Here is a 21967-nt window from a genome sequence, read left to right as displayed (position 1 = left end):
AACTGCTTACCTACTTTACTCATGACCGAGTAGCTCTATCAAGTGGCGCCTTATTTCTATCTCTTCTCGCATCCTAATTAATGAAGCGAGCTTCCACATCAATCGTAGGCTTGGTAGTAGTTCGTGATCTAGTTCGTTCTCTCCATATTCTCAACATAGTGTTTCCTGCTTCCTACAAGATAACTTCAAATTGTAGCTTAGCCTTTTCATCAACACTGGCATAACCATGCCACTGTAAACACACTACTACTTAACAAGGATTTCATTTCAGAGTATAAAATGCACGATACAAGGACTATCATAACAAGGTATTCGAGCATACGGTCGAACACAACCTACACATGGTAAATTATGCGGCCGAAATTAGCTGTTGCAGGTTAGAATCATGCAATCAAAGTTAGCTCACACATGTTAGAATCATGCAACCGAAGTTAGCTCATACATGTTAGAATCATGCAATCGAAGATAGCTTATACACTGGTTGTTGGTTTTTTAGGACTTACTGGTTTTACCTTTGTATATTTTAATCGCAATACATCACGAAGCAGGTTCATCGCATGTAAAATGCTCACCATATCTTTATGTATTGTGTACTTAATTCTATGCAATAAGTCATGGGTCAAGATTATAGCATGTGAAATGCTCACTATGCACCTCTTCATTACAAAGCAACCAAGTCCTCGTTGAGTACAAGTTTTCCTACTATTCGCCCAAGTGTAAGTGAACAACATGTTTACCTGGATGATCTAGGGTTAAACACAAAGATTTAGTTCCAGACACCAGTTCTAGGGTCTACTTATCGTTTAGGAGTTATGACAATTAAGTTAAAAGAATATATAAAGAACTAAAACTATTTACTTACACCTAGAGACTCATGCACAAGAGAATAAATTATGGCAAGATGGAAGATTGAGCGAACTAACTTGCGTAAGAAAATGTGGAAAAAGAAGGTCTCATTCTATCAGGTGAATAAGCTATATGACTACTTCAATGTGATATAACTCACCACACTATCTTTATGATTAAGCCTGCTTGTCTTAGAGTCATTGAACGTTATACATGGTCACATTATGGAATTACCATGACTAAGATGTCAAAATGGTTTATATCTAGAAATACTTATTTATTCTACTTAGAGTGTTTCACGTTTAAGGACAACAACCTCTTGGTATCTATAGTCCACACTTGTTTGCCTTTCGGGATACAAATGAAGGATGTCCTCCCACAAAGTTGAGAAAATTCTTCCTTACATGTGTTACCCACGTCCCTTCTACTCACCCTCTCGGATAGTTGGCGATATACACTGACCAAGTTGTAGAATGTAGCTCAGCTAACACACTAAGCGATATAAATAATTATTACTTATGGAGAACACATCATAAACCTAAACTACAAATAACACAAAGACAGATGAACAATAGAGACATGGATGGATTGAAAAGTATATAAAGATCTATTGTATTAAAGATTGAAGGTCGTCAGCCATTTTACAATATGACTCAATACAATGTAAAGAAATAGTAAGATGGAAAGAGATAAAAAGTGAAATACAAGTTAGGGGGAACGAGGGATGTACAATATGTGACTCAATACAATGTAAAGAAATAGTAAAATGGAAAGAGACAAAGAGATAAAAAAAAAAAGGACTCTTCTCCTCTCAAACTCTAAACTTTCACGTTACAATCTGGTCAAAGAAGATGAAGGAGTGTTGTACACACGATAGTGAAGCTAATCCTTTTTACCAACTCTTGAGGTTTTGGCCCATGCAAGTCCTCTTTTGCCCATACAGGCATGTGTTCCTTGATGAATGAGGATGCTTTATATAGGTAACTTTTGGGTAGGAAACTTCTATTCCTCTAAGATTGTCAATGCCAAATTTGGTGCTCACATCACTCCAACGACCATTCTTCTCCTCTAGTGAGCATTCCTCGCGTGATGACATGGTTCCTTGCCAGAAGATGTTAATTGCCCCATGAGTTTCCATCGTGTAACCCTTGTGCGAGATATTTTCTGCAATTTACTAGTTTCTTTCTTTGTTCATTATCCTGGATTTAGACATGACAATCGCATAAAACAGACATGATACTTATGAAAGATGTATTTCAAAATACTTATGTATTTAGAACGTAAGTTATGCATTCTAATCATCTTCTTGCGCGTTTTGACCTCATTATTATAATAAAAGAGGTTATAATAGCGGGTATATCTACACGTTATCACACCATCAAATTTAGAATAATGTTTGTCCTCAAGCATCACTCTGTATCATGCTTGTCCCCAAGCACCATTCCTCTTCAAAGACTCACCTTCCCCTTTGTATTTGTACACTTGTCAGCTTCCCCAAGACTCTTCAAATTTAGAATAATGCTTGTTCTCAAGCATCACTCTGTAAAAATGCAGGCATGTTTTATTCATTATTCAGGATTCACTCCCACATTGTACTTCTTGCTATGAAAATATTTCTAAGTTTAGAATGCGGCAAGCTTAATACTCAAAATACCTTTGTTTTCCCTAAAGCAAATCTTATTTTTAACTTCATAAATGGTTAAAATTTTCAAAACAAATTGAATCCTTTTGTTTAGCGAAAGAATGTTTTTTATTGTATTATACACTTCTGGCTTGGCATTGAGTGAAAAATCATAGGTACTCTATGAGTTCGTTTCTCTTCGCAATTGTAACTCTTATCGCCTCTTATTACTTAACTCTCTAAATTTTTACTTTTGAAGCTTTGCTTCTTTATTTTTGCGAGAGGAGGAAACATACAAGTTGTTATTTTACTTGAATAAAGGAATACAAAATTTAGAAAATTTTCACTTTTTGGCTTAGTTTTAACTTTTGTTAAAATGCCTTGTTTTTAAACACCTACAGAGGATTTCTAAAAAGTTTCAAAGGTTTTAACGCAAACCTCGCACACCTCCAAATTTAGAGGTTAGCGATGTCCTCATTGTTAAAAGTGAATGATAAGATTATTGGCAAAAATTTTATTACAAAAGAGGTTTGAGGTAAAGCTTGCTCGCCTAATAAACTAGAGAAATATTTTCTGAGTAATGTTCCTTAACAAGTTAGACGCTTTAATAACAAATGGAACTTATTTCGCATAATTTATTTTATTGAAGTGTTAATGACTTGTCAAGAAAAATTATAATACTAAAAACCAGGGAGCCAAGCTTGCAACAAGAAAGATTAAATGCATAAGAATTATACCAAAATTTGTGATTTGTGTAAAAAAACATAAGTAAAAAGAAATAAAAAAGCCATAAGACAAAATTGAAAATTTTAAAGTTTAGCAACTCCTTTTGAAGTTTCTGAAAGGATAAAAACCCTATGGCAGCGGAATAATTTAAAGAACCGTTTCTCAAATTAATTTGAAAATTTTAAAATATCGGTAAATTGACAAAAATTTAGAATCAAAATTCTAAACATGCTTTTAAAGGATAAGATACAAGAACTTACTTTCGACGACGTCTCTGAATTACAAATCAATCTCCAAATTGGAACACCACCCGTCGGAGACCTTCCTATCCTCTAGGATGAGATTGGTTTGTGGATAGTAAAAGACTTAGAGATATTTGTGAGAAATTCTTTTTGTAGAGAGAAAAAGCTTTTGCTTTTTTCTTAATAAATTTCGTTAAAGAAAACTGTTTTCTTCTAGATATTTATAGCTTTCTTTCCTTCTTGGAATAGGAAAAGGAGTAGGAGAGAATCATGAGATTCTTAATATCAAATCTACTAATTAATTAACAATTAGTTAATAATTAATTAAATTATATATAATTAATATTTCATTCAAATCTTATTTGAATAAATATCTCTCCAATATCTTAATTATTTATATTAATATAATTAATTAAATCATATTTAATTAATATCTCTGTAATATCATTTTATAAATTTAATTAAATCAAATTAAATTAAATCAAATTTAATTATTAATTAATTCTACAATTAATTAATAGCTAAGTTAAATATAAGATATTTAACTTAAATTAAATTTGAATCATATTCAAATGATGATTCACATATAAGTTTATCTCATAGAATCCAATTCACATTAATTTTGAACTTATTCAAATATTTTATCTCTCGTAAATTAATTTTGAATCATATCCAAAATTAAATTTATAATAAAGTTTCACAAATTTTATATTGTAATGTATCACTATACATTAAACTAATTCCTTAAGTATATTTAAACATTTGAAATTACAACCAATATAAATAAATCTCATTACCCTTTACGAGCTAGGAAGGGGACCTAATGAACCTACAGATCAAAAGCTACAACGATCTGAGATTAATTGGCTAAACTCATTAACCACATTAATCAATATTCGTTAACTGTGTGTACACTCCACTAAAGACTCACAACTGAACTCTTCTCACTGTAGATATATTTCTGTGTCCACGGATATAGACCAATAACAGTAAGTTAGTCCTTCACGAGTGTTCGTAACACCAGTTGGGTCAATTTACCGTTTTACCCCTGGGTTACCTCTAATCCTTAAATACCAGTGCTCCTCTAATGAACAACCTGTTTATGGTCCTACCAATAAATAGAAACCCATATCGTGCCATGGAGAGGGTAGGGCCCTTTGTTCAAGACTTGGAGACACCATTTAAGGGAACACTCATCTACTTATCCTAAGGTAGGGAAGGAGTGAATTCCATCTTGTGTAATTATTTTCCCAGCTCTCCACTCGGTCTTGTCCCCAAAATGATAAGCTTATTGAGTCGACGATCTGGCCACTCTCACCCGTACAAATCAAAGGACAATTCCTCGCGAACAGGAGTTCATAACACACTCAGGTTTAAGACTAAGTTACCTAGGTCATCCTAGTGAAATAGAAACCTAACTAGTTAACGGAGTTACATCTAGTGGTTACTAATTCGGGGTCCGGTCTTATGCAAACTCATTGCTTAGGATACCCTCACTTGTATGTCAACTACACGAACGCGTTGGATCATTGCGTTTATATCAAATACAAAGTGAGCTGCATCAATAGTGTTACCAGGATAAGATACCCAGTCTTATGCCTATACTATAGACCCTTTAAGCTGATTTTGAACACCGATCCCTATATCTCTCTATATACTGTTCAAGACTCATTAAACAGCTTAGGATGTTAGTTTATTGGATTTGGGTTATTAAGACAAAACTAATAATTTATTCAATAACAAAATTATTACAATAATAACACATTATTAATAACGGTCAATGGATTATGTTTATAATCTACGAGTTTTAGGACATAAATTCCAACAGTTTCAATGGTAAAGGGCATCTTTAATTTATGGAGATGGCTCTGGTGGATGTGTCCTCACTTGTACCGCTGAATCGGGGTGCATCACGGGAGTGCTGAACAATGCTTGAGGCTTTTGGATTGTTTGGGTGAAAGTAGGTTCTTTATAGTTTGTTGGTTGGTTGATTTGAATTAGAGAATAGAAGGTTGTTGTCTTATCGTCCTCGGGAGTTTGAGAGTAGTTTCCTTCAGAGGAGTTGAACTGGAGAGTAGAGGTTAGGTGAGTGGACTTTCTACTTCTTCTTTGTGGAACCTTGCGACAACATGTCATTGGAATCCTTAGCCTTATGGGATTGTCCTCTCTTCGTTTTTAATTCTTCCTCCTCGTCTTGTACACATTATGTTGGGATTTCCTTTTTCTTATCCTTAGCTTCAACGTCATCCACATCCTTTCTTTTAACCTCTCACTAGAAGAAATATGGCCATTAATGTCGGTTGAAATTCAACCGACATTAATGGCTTTTAGTGTCGGTTGGCAACTGAACCCAGACTACCCAACCCATACTATAAGGGTTGGGTTGGGTTTGTTAAAACTTTTAAATTTTTTCGGGTTGGGTTGAAACAACTCAAATTAATAATATATATATTATTTAATATAAAGAACAAATTAGGTATATAAACTTTAAATTTATTGTATGAAATTTTGAATTATATATGTTTGAAATATAAATGTAACAATTTTGAACTTTTATAACCATTAGAAATTAGAAATGGAAAAAAAAAAAAAACCTATACAATCTGACAACCTTGAGTTGGGTTAGAAACTAAATTTGGATTATTTTGGTTGTCATCTTATAACCCAAAAATATGATTGAGTTGAGAATGTCTCCCAATCCAACCCAATCTGATTTCAACCCTACATGTAATATATAATGTAGTCTTTCGATCATGTACAATATAAACCGTATGAATATTACACAAATAATAAAAAGAAGGGGAGACGAAAGACTAGGAATGATCACAAGTTAGGGGGAATGGAAAATGGAACCTACTATTTTTAAAAATTCCTCAAATTTAAATCATAAGTGAATACTTTAAATCATACTTTATATCATTATCATTATATCCATAAAACATAATTTAATTGATGTGATCATCATAAAAACAATTTCACTTGATTTACGTTACAATTTGCAATTAGATATTACAATAATTTCATAAAACTTCCTACAATCATACATTATTTTTTATAATTTAATTATATAATTTAAATTTCAAATATAAGTAGGTACTTTAAACATAACATATACGTTATACGTAAAATATAATTAATACATAATCATCTATTTGAACATAAACTAAATATATGCATACTAAATAGTGACCTTTCGAAAAATCATTAAAATCTAAACTTAAATTTGATTTTAGGATGAATTAGAAATCATCCAAACCTTCAGTATATTTTAATTCCTTTATTAGAATATTGATCTAATTTCTTTAACTATGGATTAGAATATTGACTTAAATACACTTACCACTTTCTTTAAAAAACTATTGAAATTGAAAACGGAATAATGGAAGAAAAGAAACATAATGGTTGCAATTAGTAATTGAATAATGGAAAAAACTAAACATAATGGCCGATGGTGAGTTTCATTTGGCCGGCGGTGATATGCAAAATTTATTTCCTTCCTTCCGGCTTTCAATAAAATTCACATATTTACTATCGATGATGAAAGAATCTTTAATTCAAGTGATAATTAATTGATAATCAAATAATCTTAATTTTAATTTAAAATGCCACGAAAACATTAAAAATAAATTATTAATCATCTATATAAAATCATAAAGTTCTTGACTTGGTTTTGATACGACAGCTAAACTTTAGCTTTATTTTTATACAATAAAACTCTAACATTGTATATAACAATAAGTGTCAAAACGAGATGATTTTACAAATTAAATTTAGTTAAAGAATAAAATATACCTTGATCTATGAATAATCTTCTTAGAAATTGTATTTCTTTCACTTCACCTTCTTCTTTTAGAATTTAATTAGATTTCTTGATTGAAAGAACGAATACTTAATGAGATAGTGAGATGATCAATGGGAAATTGCCAAAAATGAGATTATTTGGATGGGTAGTGAGAGTTTTGAGATGGGATTTTAAAAAAGAAGACTTTTAGGACAAATGAGTTGTGAAAAGTCTATATTACCCTTTAATTTAAAAAACCCTAAAAATTAACTTTGTGTCATTTTCTCCTTTTCCTTCTCCCTCACGTTCTCTTCTTGCGGCTTTCTCCTTCTCCCTCACTTTCTCTTCTACTAAGACAAAGGGCAGCCCGACTTCAACTCTTCTCCTTTCTCAGTCGTTGTCGCATCTCATTTACCATTGTCAACCGTTCAGGCATCCATTGGTGGTCAGTTTGTACGCGTCGTGCAAGATTCTCCGTCGAAGATGCGGCATGCAAGATTCTCCTTTCTCAGTCTTTTTTTTTATAACCACGCACTTTCTGTTTAGGGATTGTTTTGATCGGATTGCTTTTGTTGTTGTGCATTTTCATTGAATGGTTGAATGCACGTATCTCGTACACATCTTGCACGTATCTCGTACACATCTCGCACCTATCTCGTACACATCTTGCACCTATCTCGTACACATCTCGCACCTATCTTGCACATTTCAAAACTTTTACTATTATTTTCAAAATCAAATTGTTACCCCTCCTCGTCGGAATCCAATTTTTGCAGCAAGATCACGAGTATCAAGTCATGTTCCACAATGAAATCACCGGAACTACCTTTGTTTTTGTAGTTTTGTGAATGAAAAATGAGAAAGGAAGAAAAAGGAAATCAAAGGTTTTGTGAAAATGAGGAAAAATGGAATACGGATAGAGAGAGATAGAAAAATGAAATATTCTTTTTGGAAGTGAGAAAATGAAGGAAGAAGGAGAAGGAATTCCATAAATTGTTTTCTAGGTTTTTTTTATAACTAAAGGGTAATATAGACTTTTCCTAGTTAATTTGTCCTAAATGTCATCTTTTTAAAATCCATCCTAAAACTCTTTAAACCCTTAAAAATTATCCTATTTTTGTTAATTTCCCACGATCAATCTCTAATGTTCTATTTATGGACACCACACATCATGGAGTTTATTAAGACATTATCTTTTTACCTAATTGACCTAATAAAATAATAGACTCGAAAAAGATAAAATAACATTTAATACCATATAATGTAGATAGGTCACATTAATAATATTATTTTTTAAATAAATCTAACAGAGCAACCCTCCTCAAAATCAAAAGATTAGAATCATCATATTTAAATAATTTGGCTACTGTCTTGTCTTGTTGTTTCTGTAACCTTTCCCACACATTTTCTTAATTTTAATTCAATTCCTATCTTCCATATGTCTAACCGTATAGAATCCAAAGTTCGTCAACTTATAATTTTCTAGAAGCCCACAATTAAATTAATTCACTAATCTCCAACCATATAAGAACAAATTTGTATTGTGGACAATTTTGCTGACTTTTGCACTTACATCAATACAAACAAAATCTTACTATCGTATAAAATATATAGATGTGAAATACACATAGAGAGAGAGGGAATAATAATTGCATCAATGGCAACATATATCCCAACAATGAATAAACTTAGTATTTGCCGGCAACAAGGAAAAGGACACACTCTTTTAATTATTACATTATTCATTTGATTTCATGTCTAGTCCCCATTTTGATCAATTTGGTATTTTAAGTTTTCATTCACCTAGTTTTTTTAATTTTGGTGTGTTTTTAAGGATATAATAATTGATGAGACGAGAGATTATTGAATCCTCAACCACTAAAGTGGAGGACCTAATTCAATTAATTTTGTTTAATTTCCTTCCACTAATAATTTGGCTAACCTTCCAAATTCTCATCAACTATATTCTTTTAATTGGTTACATAAATCATCATTGTTTGCCAAATAAAAGTTTTATAAACTATTGAAATTCTTTTTCAACACACAGAAACGTCGCTCTTCCAAATTCAACAACCAAACTCATAATATATACTTAAACTTACAGCTCAATATATGATATATAGGCCAATAGATCAACTTGGGAATCTTATAAAAGACACTATAGCCCATATAAGCATAATTTAAGAGTAATTAATATATGCTATCTCTTGAACTCTCGGAGTTGAAATCTCTATACCCAAATTGTTTAAAAAAAAACCCAATTAACCACACCAATAAATAGTGATGACCTGAAAAAATCAAGACACATCACTTTTCTTTTTCTCTCTCTCAAAATTTGAACCAGCTGCAAAATGATCACGGTCATAATCCTTCTTGTCCTCACCATATTTCTTTTCCACAGATTTAGAACAAGGTTATCGTCCTCTGCCGCGAAAAACCTTCCTCCGGGGGCACTTGGGGTCCCATTTATAGGGCAAAGCCTGAGCCTTCTTGGAGCCATGAGAACAAACACAGCTGAGAAATGGCTGCAGAAGAGAGTGGACAAGTACGGCCCAGTTTCAAAGATGACCCTGTTTGGGAAACCGACGGTGTTTATACATGGGGCGGCAGCAAACAAGGCAGTTGTGTTTTCGGGGGAGGAGGGGACGGTGTCGAATCGGCAGGTCGAGTCGTTGAAGATGATTTTAGGGAAAAGGAATTTGACAGAGCTGAGTGGTGAGGATCATAAGAGAGTTAGAGGGGCGTTGGTTTGGTTCTTAAGGCCTCAGACTCTGAGAAGTTATGTGGGGAAAATGGATGGAGAGGTTAGGAGACATTTGAACATGTATTGGCATGGCAACAACGAAGTCACTGTGAGTTCTCAACCAAATCTTTTTTCTTTTTGAAAAATTTGTTACATGTATTATCAAGGCAACAAACAAGATTTTGGTTTTTAGATTTCCAAAATAATTAAATAAATGTTTGGTAACTGTTATTGGCTTTCTTTTTAAATAAAAAAGACTAAAAAGTAAAAACATGTTTGCCCGACTATTTTCAACAAATTACGAAAAAAAAACCAGAGATTTTTGTTGAACTTGACTCAGAGTCCAATCACTTTCTAGTTCTTCGTAACCATTATTAACAATGTTTCACACATCTTACGAACCAAGAAAGCTAGAGCTTTCATTCGAATACACCAATTGCTACAACTTTCCGTTGTAAGTTGAAGTACATGGAAGGGAACAAAATTTTTGTTTTCCATTTGCAAAAACAAGTTTTAAACTCCAAACTCAAACTCTAATAATACGTTGTCGGAAGCCTATGGTGAACACATGAACCCCCAAATAAATAATCACAAAATAGAATATTTGAGAGAAGAAATAAAAAACTTATTTGAAAGACTTCAACTCTCCTTCATGTGTATTCTTCTTCACACTCAGATACTTTACAATACAATATATCAATCCTATTTATAGGATTGCATGAGCACAACTCACACGAGAGTTAAACACACAACAATTTAAATCCTACACTTAGTTCGTTAACGTGAAACTCATACTAAATTAACTCTAACATTTTAACTTACATTTCTTATTATTATTATTATTATTTTTGCTAACACTCATAAATCACTTCACATCTAACTTATTTAATTAAAACATGTTTAATTTTGAACAAAGTCTGCTTCCCTCGAGTCTAGTCCTAACCTTTTCTGATTTGATACAGGGTCTTAACATTTTACATTTTTTTATTTTATTTTATTTTTTTGCCAAAAACACAGGTGGCACCATTGATGAAAACTCTAACATTTGACATTATATGCTCTCTCCTCTTTGGAATTGAAGAAGGAACAACAAGAAAGAGCATAATAGAATGCTTCAAAACAATGGTTGATGGCATTTGGTCTATTCCAATAAATCTCCCTTTCACAAGGTATAACCACAGCCTGAAAGCAAGTGCAAAAGCTCAACAGATACTGAAGCAACTTTTGAAAGACAAAGCAAAAGTAATGGAAGAAGAAAAAGAAAGTGAAGTAGAAGAAAATGATAAAGACCTAATTAGTTATTTGCTTAGAATAAAAAACAAAGACAAGGAACAAGCTTTGAGTGAGGAGGAAATTGTGCATAATATCATCCTTCTAATGATTGCTGGACATGACACAACTTCTATTTTGCTTACTCTAATGCTTAGGGTTTTGGCTACAAACCCAACTGTTTATGCAGCTGTTCTTCAAGGTATGCATATTTCCATAAGTTTCTATTTCTATCTTAATGTGTGGGTGTAGATCAACTAATATTGGACGATTTCGAAAAAACATAAGATTTTTTTTTGTTAGAAATTGGGATGGTGTTTAAGAATGTAGTGTTTAAGTGAGTTATATTATTATCGTGAATGTGTCTTTATATATAAATTCGATAAAAAAATATTGAAATGAGTCGGATTCGTCGTTAGAAAGTTAAAACTACTCATATTTGTGCGAATCAAAAGTGAATTTAGTTTTAATAGTAACTGACGACATGAATTACATGAACTCTCTCATTTGAAGTTAGTGTTTTTCATCTAGAGTATTTGTTGCAAACTAAAGTGAGAAGTCATCCATCTCAAGCCGATAGTAATAAACTTTATATAAAATCTCATTTGTTATGGGTTTTAGAGCATGAAGAAATAGGTAGAAGCAAAGAAAGAGGGGAGGCACTGACTTGGGAAGATGTTTCAAAGATGAAGTACACATGGAGAGTAGCAATGGAAACCTTGAGACTTTACCCTCCAGTTTTTGGAGGCTTTAGAGTGGCCCTTAAAGACATTCAATTGGGTGCCTACACAATTCCAAAAGGATGGCAAGTAAGCATATTAAATTAACTTCACACCCTTTAGTTTCTTTCCTTTTACTATATAAACTATCATATATATGCAGTTTATTTTGAGTTCCATTTTTTAAAATGGCATATTTAGTTCTTCAAGATCTTTGCAATACAAAATTTCATTCCACATTATAGTTTTTTCCTTTTTTTCAAGTAGTCTTTAAAATTCTCTCAGTGTCTATCTAGTACAAATTAGAAAATGAATATAATTTATAGCACAAGAGAACAATATTTACAAAAATGACAACTTTTTATCGGACATATTTAAAAAATTTTAAAATGTCAATTTTGTCCTTCAGTTTCCTTTTTCTTATGCTATAGTGAGACTTCTATCAATGACATCATGTTTAATATATCAATATATATTTTTCATGAATTTGTTACTTACTGATAACTTAAATTTTGAATTTTAAATGATATAAATGTTGATAGCATAACCTAAAATCAATAATTTATTTTAATAAAAGTTGCAACTATGTCAATTTTATATAGATTCTATTTGTGATAGAAGTTGTCATATTGATAGTATGTTATTGTGATTCAAAGTTATAACCAACAGTATGCTAATCCAATCTCTCTTCTTTGTCTATTTAGGCTAAAAATAGCCACAATATCACTTTAGAGTAGCATTACATTGATACCATTGAAATATAATAACCTATTAGGAATACTGCTTATAGATGCTACCACTGATATCATTTTGTTGCTGAGTACTTGTAGATATATTCATTGATAGTAGTTAATTGTCAAAAATATCAATTGGTAGTCTAACTAAACCTTGTCAATTCAAAATTGATATGTTTACCAAGGAGATATCACTTATAAAAATTACTCTTCAAATACAAACATTGATAGATAATGTTAGTGATATCATTTTAAGTTGATAGCAATATAGAAAAATGACTTATAATAGCTATTAGAAATATCAATTGATAGCAACATTGTTGATCGAAGTGATAGCAACTGATATCACATTTCTTAAATTGAAAGCTATTACTGATGATAGTTATCAGCAACATATAGCAGCTAACCGTAGCAACTGATACCATATTTCTCAAATTGAAAGTTTTACTCTACCCTTTAGTGACTAGCAATTATATGATCATATGATAACAAATTTATCAAATAAAAAACTATTAGTGATATAACATCTATCAGTGCTAGCAACGTATAACAGTTATTAATAGTTATCAATAATAACATTCAATTTAAGAAAAAAGAAAAAAAAATATTCGTAATGATGACAAGCTATAACTGATAGTAGCCATCAATGATAACAACCAACAACAGTTATTTGTGATATTCACTAATTGTAGCTATTAGTGATAGCTTTTGATGTGAAAAACTATTAGTGAAACGTTAGTATATTAGTCTCTATTAATTCTTTTGTGCTATGTATCCCATTGTTTTATCATTGTACAGTATATGCCATTATTTGAAAGTTTTTTTTTTTTTAAGTAACCCTATAGTTTAAAACATGACTAATAACATACCTCTCCATCTTTTAATTTACTATTCAACAGTTCTTTAAAATTGTAAAAAGTATATATTAATTAATAAGTCCTGAAACATTTTAGTTTATGATCACCAATAGGTTAGTTCTCGAATTTTCAAATTTTGTGCTTAAATATATAGGTAATTTAAACTAATATTAATGTGTTATGAATGCATAATTCAGATCTTTTGGGCAGCACCAATGACACACTTGGATGAGACAATATTTGGAGACCCACAAAAGTTTGAACCAAGTAGATTTGATCAAAACCAAACACCAATTCCACCATTTTCTTTCATTGCTTTTGGTGGAGGACCTAGAATCTGCCCTGGCTATGAATTTGCAAAGCTTGAAACACTTGTTACTATCCATTACCTAATCACTCAATTCACTTGGAACCTCTCCTGTTCACAAGATTTCTTGACTAGAGATCCAACTTTGATGCCTAACAAAGGCCTCCCCATCCAAATTTTTCCCAAATCATAAAAACCTCAATCACATATATATGTCGTATCAAGTCTCATATTAATGTAATGGAGATTTGTTAGACTCTCGAAATGCTACAAACTTGAGCACAAATCCAATAGTTTATGTGTGGGTCAACATTATATTTATAATTTTAATTTCTTCAATGTCTATTTTGTAATTAAGTTTTGTCTATAAAGTTGCAGCCTAAGCTAAGTGTTGGTTCTGGTTCATTTTCATATATTCACTTTGCCCGTCTCATTGAAAATTGAAAATCTAAATGTGTACTATAATTATAAAATGTTATCTTTTTTAACTCTACTCTTGAAGTTGTTGAATTTTAGTCTTTATATAATTTTTTTCCTATCTATTAACATTATATTTACCATAAATTATGAAAATAATATTCAGTATAGTGTGATGCTGGTGCATTTAAATATTTTCAATTTCAAACAACAACTACCCAACTTTATATCGGCATGCTTGATTTCCAACACAACTTAAATTGTAATCTACACTGTTTATTTATTTCCATTTAGCTTTTGAATGCTATCATTAATCTTATGTTTGTAATTAGATTTATTTGTAGGTGTAAAAGTAATCACACACAATCAAATCATTTATTTCTATGAAAGATCATATGTTTTGACAATTATCTCCATACATAACCAAACACATATATATTAAGTCTCTTATTTATGTGACACAGGTGATCATATAAGTAATGGATCCAACCAAACCTTATGATCATATATTTGATGGACTGCTTATTATTATGATCAAATATACATACAATTATAGAGAGTGGTTTTTTCTTTTCTAACAATTCTTTGGATGGGCGTAATCTGGAAGAGAAGGACACTTTTCATTCATATGTTGATAGGGATGGATGGTATTATAATCAGGCAATTCCATTCTATAATTTCCAAGAATTTGACAATATGGAAGTTGCTTATTCTCGTAATTATCACCACCGTCATTACACCACTTTGGAAGCCTACTTAAATTGTCTTCATAAAACTTTAGTGTGTATGCATCTTTTACCTGCATTATATATTATATGATATGTAATTCTATTAGTTTTTCTATTGTGAATTATTAAAAACTAATGGATTATTTAGAGGTTTAATTAATTAAGTACTTACAGTGAATTCAGTGGCTTGAATTGAGGAAGTAAGTGGACCAAAAAGACCAGCAACCTTGTAGATTTCAACAACTAAAGCGACACATGTTGCTGATTTACCATCACTATAAGTCCACACATCTTGTTCAGGAATGGCCAGTAGTTCTCCAAAAGATGATCCTTGTTTCTCAACTTCCACTAGAATCTCAGCAAGCTCAAGCCCCTACCATTTATTAAACGAATAATATATATGAACTCCAAAATTTAATTAATTTAATTTATTATATATATTTGATTATATTATTAAAACTAGCTACATCATCGTTCCAGCTACGACGTGCATACCTTTGTTCCAAGTCGTTTGTTCAGAGCTTCATTCCACAATTTTCCTGCAAAGCTTGGCTGCATTTGATTCCATATTGTCATAGCAGATGCGACCTGTTTGTTCGTTTAATTATGTTTCCAAATTATCAAAGTAAATCAATATTATTATTGCACAAAAATAAAAATAAGATTATTAATTAATTAATTACCATATGAGCATCCAAGGGAGATGGGAAGTTTCCTTGGGTGGTATCAATCCAACTAAAAATCAAGTTATGATAACCATAAGGCTTCCCAACCATAGTTTTCAAAAATTCCCAAGCAGCAGTTTCATTAAACTTTGCCCTTAAATCAGGATGCAATGGAAGCAATGCAATATGTGGATTTGAATCATCTTTATTAAGTTCATAGTCCCACCATTTATCCCATGGTAAAACAGCAATATTTTCACCACCACCCATTTCACCATTTGAACGCCCAGATTCAGCAACCCACAATTTGCCTTTAGAATCTCTTAAACAAACAGCAGAATGGCCAGCATAAGAGCCAGTAACCCATTTCTCTAAAGTTTCAAAGGCACCTGAAAGGCCACGAATTTTAGAAAGAGCTAAGAAATCTCCAGAATGGATGTCATCGGGATTAATGTTGTTGGTAGCCCATGGACGAGATCGTTGCTTGAAAGTGGCACCCATTTCATTCTCAAGAAACTTTATGTTTGATCGCTCTCCCCATTCTGAGTTAACAAACAAAGGCAATACATTGTATAATTCTTCTATGGTTTTCAAGACTCCAGCTTGCATCAAGAACACTGATACACCTCCCCTTTTAACCTGACCCATAATTATTAATTAATTAACTAATCAATTGAATTTAAATGCAAACTCTCCATATTCAAATTCAATTTCAAATGCTTACATATTCATATTCTTCTTTTCCTTGCCACTGTGGAAAGTCCATAGTATGTTCTTTGGAAAAGAAATAGAAATCCCAAGTCCATCTGTATGGAGTTGCAAATATGTATAGATCTATACATGTTGGACTATGTGCATCGCTAACCTGTGTTATATAGTATTATTATTGTTATTAACCATGCAAGGATATGAGATCAACCCACCATCAAAATAATTAAAATTATATCATAAAAAACTTATAAAAAAAATGGTGAAAAAGTGTAAATTTGATAAAATATTTACTAACATACACCAAAATTTTTAAATTCTATCGATTATAGATATTGATACATATTGATATGTTTATATTAGTGACATTAATAGACAGTGATAAAGTTATGTTAGTTACCGCTCCTAAATATTTTAGTTTATTTTTTATTTTAAAAAATGTCAAAAAAAATACATCCTCCCGTATATTTTATAATAAACTTACAGGAAAAAAGAAAAAAAAACTCAATTTTGATTCTCCACTAATCAAATTTAACCCTAAAATTTTCTATTTTACTAAATTATTTATTTCATCTCAAACGTAGAGGTGAAGTGGTTGTTTCGATCGACTAAAGCAAAAAAAAAAAAAAAAAAAAAAATTTTAAAAATCCTCCTTTTTATTTTAACATTTTAATAAAAATTGTTATAAAAATAGGCTGTTTCAAAATTATTTTTAACCATTATCAAACCCTTTAATTTATTATTCAAAATCACTTATTTTAGAAACTAAATACTTGTAAATTTATTATTCAAAAGCATCTATTTTCAAAATTAAATATTTGTAAAGTTCAACTAAACACTCCTATAATTAAATAAACGTATAATTTAAATGGTAATTGCAACTTTAATTCTCTAAACTTTTCGTCACTCCAATATATCTATACATAATTCTCATCCTTTTATAGATCGTTTTAATTTTGTTCTTTTACCTTTACTTCATCCTAAGCTTATTAGATCATTTATATTAAAAACAATCTTAGAATTTACATATTGTAATTAGAAAAGGCTTATATTAAAATATTTCTTTTCAATTTTCTATTGCAATGATTTTTTTATAGACTTTTTTTATATAATTTTAAAGAAGTATAAATATATAATTTGTTATTTAAAATTTAAAAATTATATATAAATAATTAACTTATGAAATTCATATATTAAGTATCAACCTATACTATATTCAATTTAATCTTGCATTTCCAAAACTAGCAGAAAAAAATAATTAAAATATTTATCAGTTAGAGCAAAACTTTTAGATTTTATAGTGATATCTTTCTATCACTTGTTATCAACGTCACTGGTAGAAATATATCATTGACTATCAAATATTTTTTATGGATAGAATTTGAAATTTTGCTCTAACTTATAAATACTTTATTAAAATTGCTATTTTTCACCGTTCTAGCTAAGTCACAACAAATCTAGTTTAAAGTGTTTTTATTTTCAAATTTGAAATTTCCCGCAACACACTAATATTATTCATATATTAGCTGAATTTCTTAAGGACATGGTTACTAGTAATAATTTTAAAGCTTAGCACACAATCGGAAGCGAAGCCTTAGTTTAGAGTTATTTTAGTTTTTAGAATAATTTGGGGCAACCCTCCTTTTATAAAAGAAATAATTACAAATTTAGCAATTAGATTTAAAATAATTTAGTATATATCAATATTTTTAAAAAATTACAAATATAGCAAAATTTGTCAAATTCTATGAATGATACAAGTCTATCACCGATAGACTATATTGTAAATATTGGTCTATCACTGATAGATCATACGAGTTTATCAACGATAGTTTTACTATATTTAATTTCAATATAGAAACTAATAGTTTTGTCATTTTGTATTTGAATTTATTTTCTATTTTGGTCATTGGGAGTTTGAAAGGAGACATTGTTTCGTCTGTGGTCATCAATATTTGAGTTTGAGTTCCATTTTTAATGGATCCATAGAATCTGAACAGAGTTAACCATAGTTAATAAATATAACAAAGTGCTGATAACGCGTTGTATACGTCCCTTTGACCCTGTTGATGACAAGAAATAACTATGGGAACCGCCATTGCTTTCTGTTTTGTTAGTTAACTCCATCAGTTCAATTTGACATCCTCGCTTTCATTCAATAAAGTGAAAGTCCAAATTAGCTATATTTATTTATTTATTGTGAAGTTAATGTAATGCATAGTTGCATACACATACCTTTATATGAAGAGTACCACCCCCATATTGAGAGCCAGACTTGTTATGAAACTCCAGCCATGCAGTGTTTTGATAGAAGCAAGCCCCTTGCCACTGAACAGATTTGTCAGGAGATGAGACACTTCCAACGAAAGATGGAAGAAGATCGGCAGCGCTGTTGAAATAGTTCAGAATCCGGTATGACACCTTTGTTGGTAGTAATGGAAGCATGTCACGAGGCGAAAATGGCGTTTTCAGGGCTTCCGACTGCGATACAAGAAGAAACCCGACAATGGAAATAAGAAAAAGTGAAGAAGAAGCCATTGCTGGTATGTTTGAGATTGAGGAAATGTGCATTTTTTTTTATAGTGTTTTAGTTTTCGTTTTTTTTTTTCTTTCTCATTCATCCAACCATATGCTTGATACATGGTAAATTTTGGGAGATTAGGTTATGATGATGAAATTTCAACGTTGCCTTATTCTGATTGCTTCAATTCTTCATAGTGGTAAGGTAGTGGGAGTTGGTTTTGGTTATAATTTGAGTTTAGAAGTAATGTGTCATCCATCTCAATGCCATGAATGATTGTATTGGGTGTTATGCTCAATGACATTAATATTTGTTTATGAATGAAAGAAGTATTTTTTGAGTTGATATGAACGACTAAATTTTTCACAGTGATGTGTGCTTTGCATTAGTGTGTCCTTTGTGAGAATCACGTTGAAACTTTCCATCATTTATTCATTTCTTGCAATTTGGTGTCGTTTATACATGTCCGATTCTTGTAATATCTTTCGTCCCTCTTCTTTGGGTTTTGTTCTTTTAAAGCTCATCAATTTAAATAACACAAACACACAGATGTTACTGCTTTGGATGCTTAATTTTATTATATGTTACAAAGATCGGTAATAGCATTGGAATTGTCGGCAGTATCTTCAACAAAATAATTTTTTCCAATACATGAAAGATTATTTTGCAGATTTCGTGGATCTGCAAAATTCATATTCTAAAGGCTAGTCATATATATATTTTACTTGCTTCCATTCAAGAAAGTCATTATTCTTTCTGTTGAACAAGTTACTTAATCGAATAAGCTTTATTATCAAGTCATCAGTTGTTTATCATATGTTCGTTCCAAAAAGAAATTATATTCTGAAGTTTCTAGGTTCATGCTTCGGCAAGTTTATCATATGTTCGATCGTTCCAAAGAATTCGTGGAAATTTTACCATTCAGGTGCAAACTTACACTTAATCTAATAACATTTTAAATGATCGGTAGAATTGGGATATCATATAAAGCCATAAATTCTCCAACCAACATCTTACGATTGCATGTTTAATGTCTTCAAACACAAAAGATGTTCAATTCTCTTTTCTTCTTCTCCTATAGTTTGTTGCTTTGTTTCATTTTCTTATATCCCACTGAAATTTTTGCAGTCAAACTCACTAAGCATTATTTGGAAAATCAAATTTGCTCTTCATTTGCATGTTGAAACCACTTATGTTTGAAATAAGCCAGAAAGAACTGGAGATAAAGGATGCAGAATGCAAGTTTTGTATTTGAAGCCAAGTTCATCTAATGTCATTGAGTTTCAAACTTCTTTAGTTAAGTTTGTGTTTCTTGAATTAGAAATTGTAGTCTTGTGAATTTTGAAATAGCATGCTTGGAATTGGTTTTGTAATTTTGAAATTATCATATTAGGTTGGAGTTGATAGAAATAATATTTTGTATATGACAATATCGAACAAATATGTAAAGTTTTCAAAATGTTCATACATATATGGGGAAATAATGTTACTATATGTTAATGTTTTGAAATTGTCCTCGTTCATATTTATTTTCAAGTTTCGAAACTGTATTTGATTAATATAATTGTTTATATATATATTTATGGAGCTGTTGCTAGATCACTCTACAGGGACTATTGAAGCACAATACAAAAACAAAAATATAATTGAATTACAACTTTTTTTTAAAAAAATCCAAAACAAGTTTGATGGTTTTTAAATGTCATGAAAAAGTACATTCTTGATGTTTTTCAAATGTCATAAACAAGTACATTCTTGATGGTTTTTCAATGTCATGAACAATCAATTTCTTAACAGTTTATATGTCATCAATTTCTTAACGGTTATTAAATGTCATGAACACACTTACTCTTGATGGTTTTTAAATGTCATGAACACTCATTCTCTTGACGGTTTTAACTGTCATGAACATATACATAGTTCACGTTTACATTCACTATTCTTGATGTTTTATTAACCGTTAAGAACTTTGACTTTCTTGACACTGGCTTTAATGACAGTTTTAGAACTGTCAAGAATAATAATTCTTGACAGTTAAAAAACGTCAAGAGAGTTTGTTTTTGTAGTAGTGCATTAGTCACCTTGTGATAAAAGTGTGTGCAGGAACATTTTGAGCTTAGGGTTTGTCTAAGTCTCAACCTTCATGTATTGTTATTGAGTATCTTTGGTGTTCCTCATTGAGGTTGTTTTTCGAGTTGTCATTGTAGATGTTGAGAGGTTGTTCCCTTTTGATCATATAGTAGATCTTGGGGGGAAACTATGAATATGAGGAGATCTCACTCTTAGGGGGAGCCTAAATATATTGTATTAAGGGGATCTCATACAAAACTTATGAAGATGCTTTATGTGAAAGTGAAGTGAGCTCAAACTTAGCGAGAGCCTAAGTTGAAGCGTGGAAGAGCAAGCTATATGCGGGAGTAATCGTAGAGGAAGTCTAACAGATAAGTACTTTCGTTGTAGTTGTTAAACTCTTTATATAGTGAAGTTTCATTTCATCGGACACAACTTCTCCCTGACGGTACGTGATTCTACACTAAACTGGGTTGTCAATTTTTGTGTTATTTTTCTGCTTGCTTTTGTATCAACCCTCTTGTTTGATATATTATCAGTGACATTGTACTTGACATTGTTCCTCAGTTAGATCCACCTGTTTTTTTTTTCAATAAGGGAACACTTTATTTGGCTACCTTATTGGAGCTTTGTTGTGGTGTCCATGATTGAAACGAAATGATCGTTCTTTGAAAAATGATGGAAAGTTTTCTAGATAATCACATTTAGAAAGATATTCTTAATCTTGATGCTCTTTGGTGCTCCAAAATTTCCTTTTTTGTAGCTATAGAATTACTTCTATATTGTTTAACCGACATGTGTTTTTGTAATATTTTCACAACTTTTCAAGCTTCTCTCTAGCTCACTTTGTACTTTTTCATTGATCAATGACATTGCTTTTGGTTTTGGAGAAAGATGAGGGTGTTATAGAGGTGTCAACTTAGTTGAGATGTTTTAGTGCACCCTTGTAACGCTCCTGAGTTTAGGAGAGAGACATAAATGAATCGGTATCACATCTAAATGAGAGGCATCCT

General features: G+C 31.2%; 2 protein-coding genes across 2 annotated transcripts; one reads left to right on the top strand and one right to left on the bottom strand.

Moving 5' to 3' along the window:
* Positions 1-9377: 9377 nt before the first annotated feature.
* On the top strand, positions 9378-14314 carry LOC101212103 (taxadiene 5-alpha hydroxylase). The gene is made up of 4 exons (XM_004151980.3): positions 9378-10068; positions 10977-11430; positions 11850-12037; positions 13736-14314. The coding sequence occupies exons 1-4, from the start codon at positions 9568-9570 to the stop codon at positions 14036-14038; spliced, it is 1446 nt and encodes a 481-aa protein (XP_004152028.1). The 5' UTR covers positions 9378-9567; the 3' UTR covers positions 14039-14314.
* A 301-nt stretch (positions 14315-14615) lies between these two features.
* LOC101212346 lies at positions 14616-18945 on the bottom strand. Its single transcript, XM_004151981.3, has 6 exons — positions 18599-18945; positions 16380-16520; positions 15674-16294; positions 15486-15578; positions 15163-15363; positions 14616-15061 (listed from the first exon to the last, which is right to left on the bottom strand). The coding sequence occupies exons 1-6, from the start codon at positions 18932-18934 to the stop codon at positions 14837-14839; spliced, it is 1617 nt and encodes a 538-aa protein (XP_004152029.2). The 5' UTR covers positions 18935-18945; the 3' UTR covers positions 14616-14836.
* Between the last annotated feature and the right edge of the window lie 3022 nt (positions 18946-21967).

This window comes from Cucumis sativus, chromosome 3 (genome assembly GCF_000004075.3).
Source record: "Cucumis sativus cultivar 9930 chromosome 3, Cucumber_9930_V3, whole genome shotgun sequence".
NCBI classification, from domain to species: domain Eukaryota; kingdom Viridiplantae; phylum Streptophyta; class Magnoliopsida; order Cucurbitales; family Cucurbitaceae; genus Cucumis; species Cucumis sativus.
This window is presented reverse-complemented; position numbering and strand designations above follow the sequence as displayed.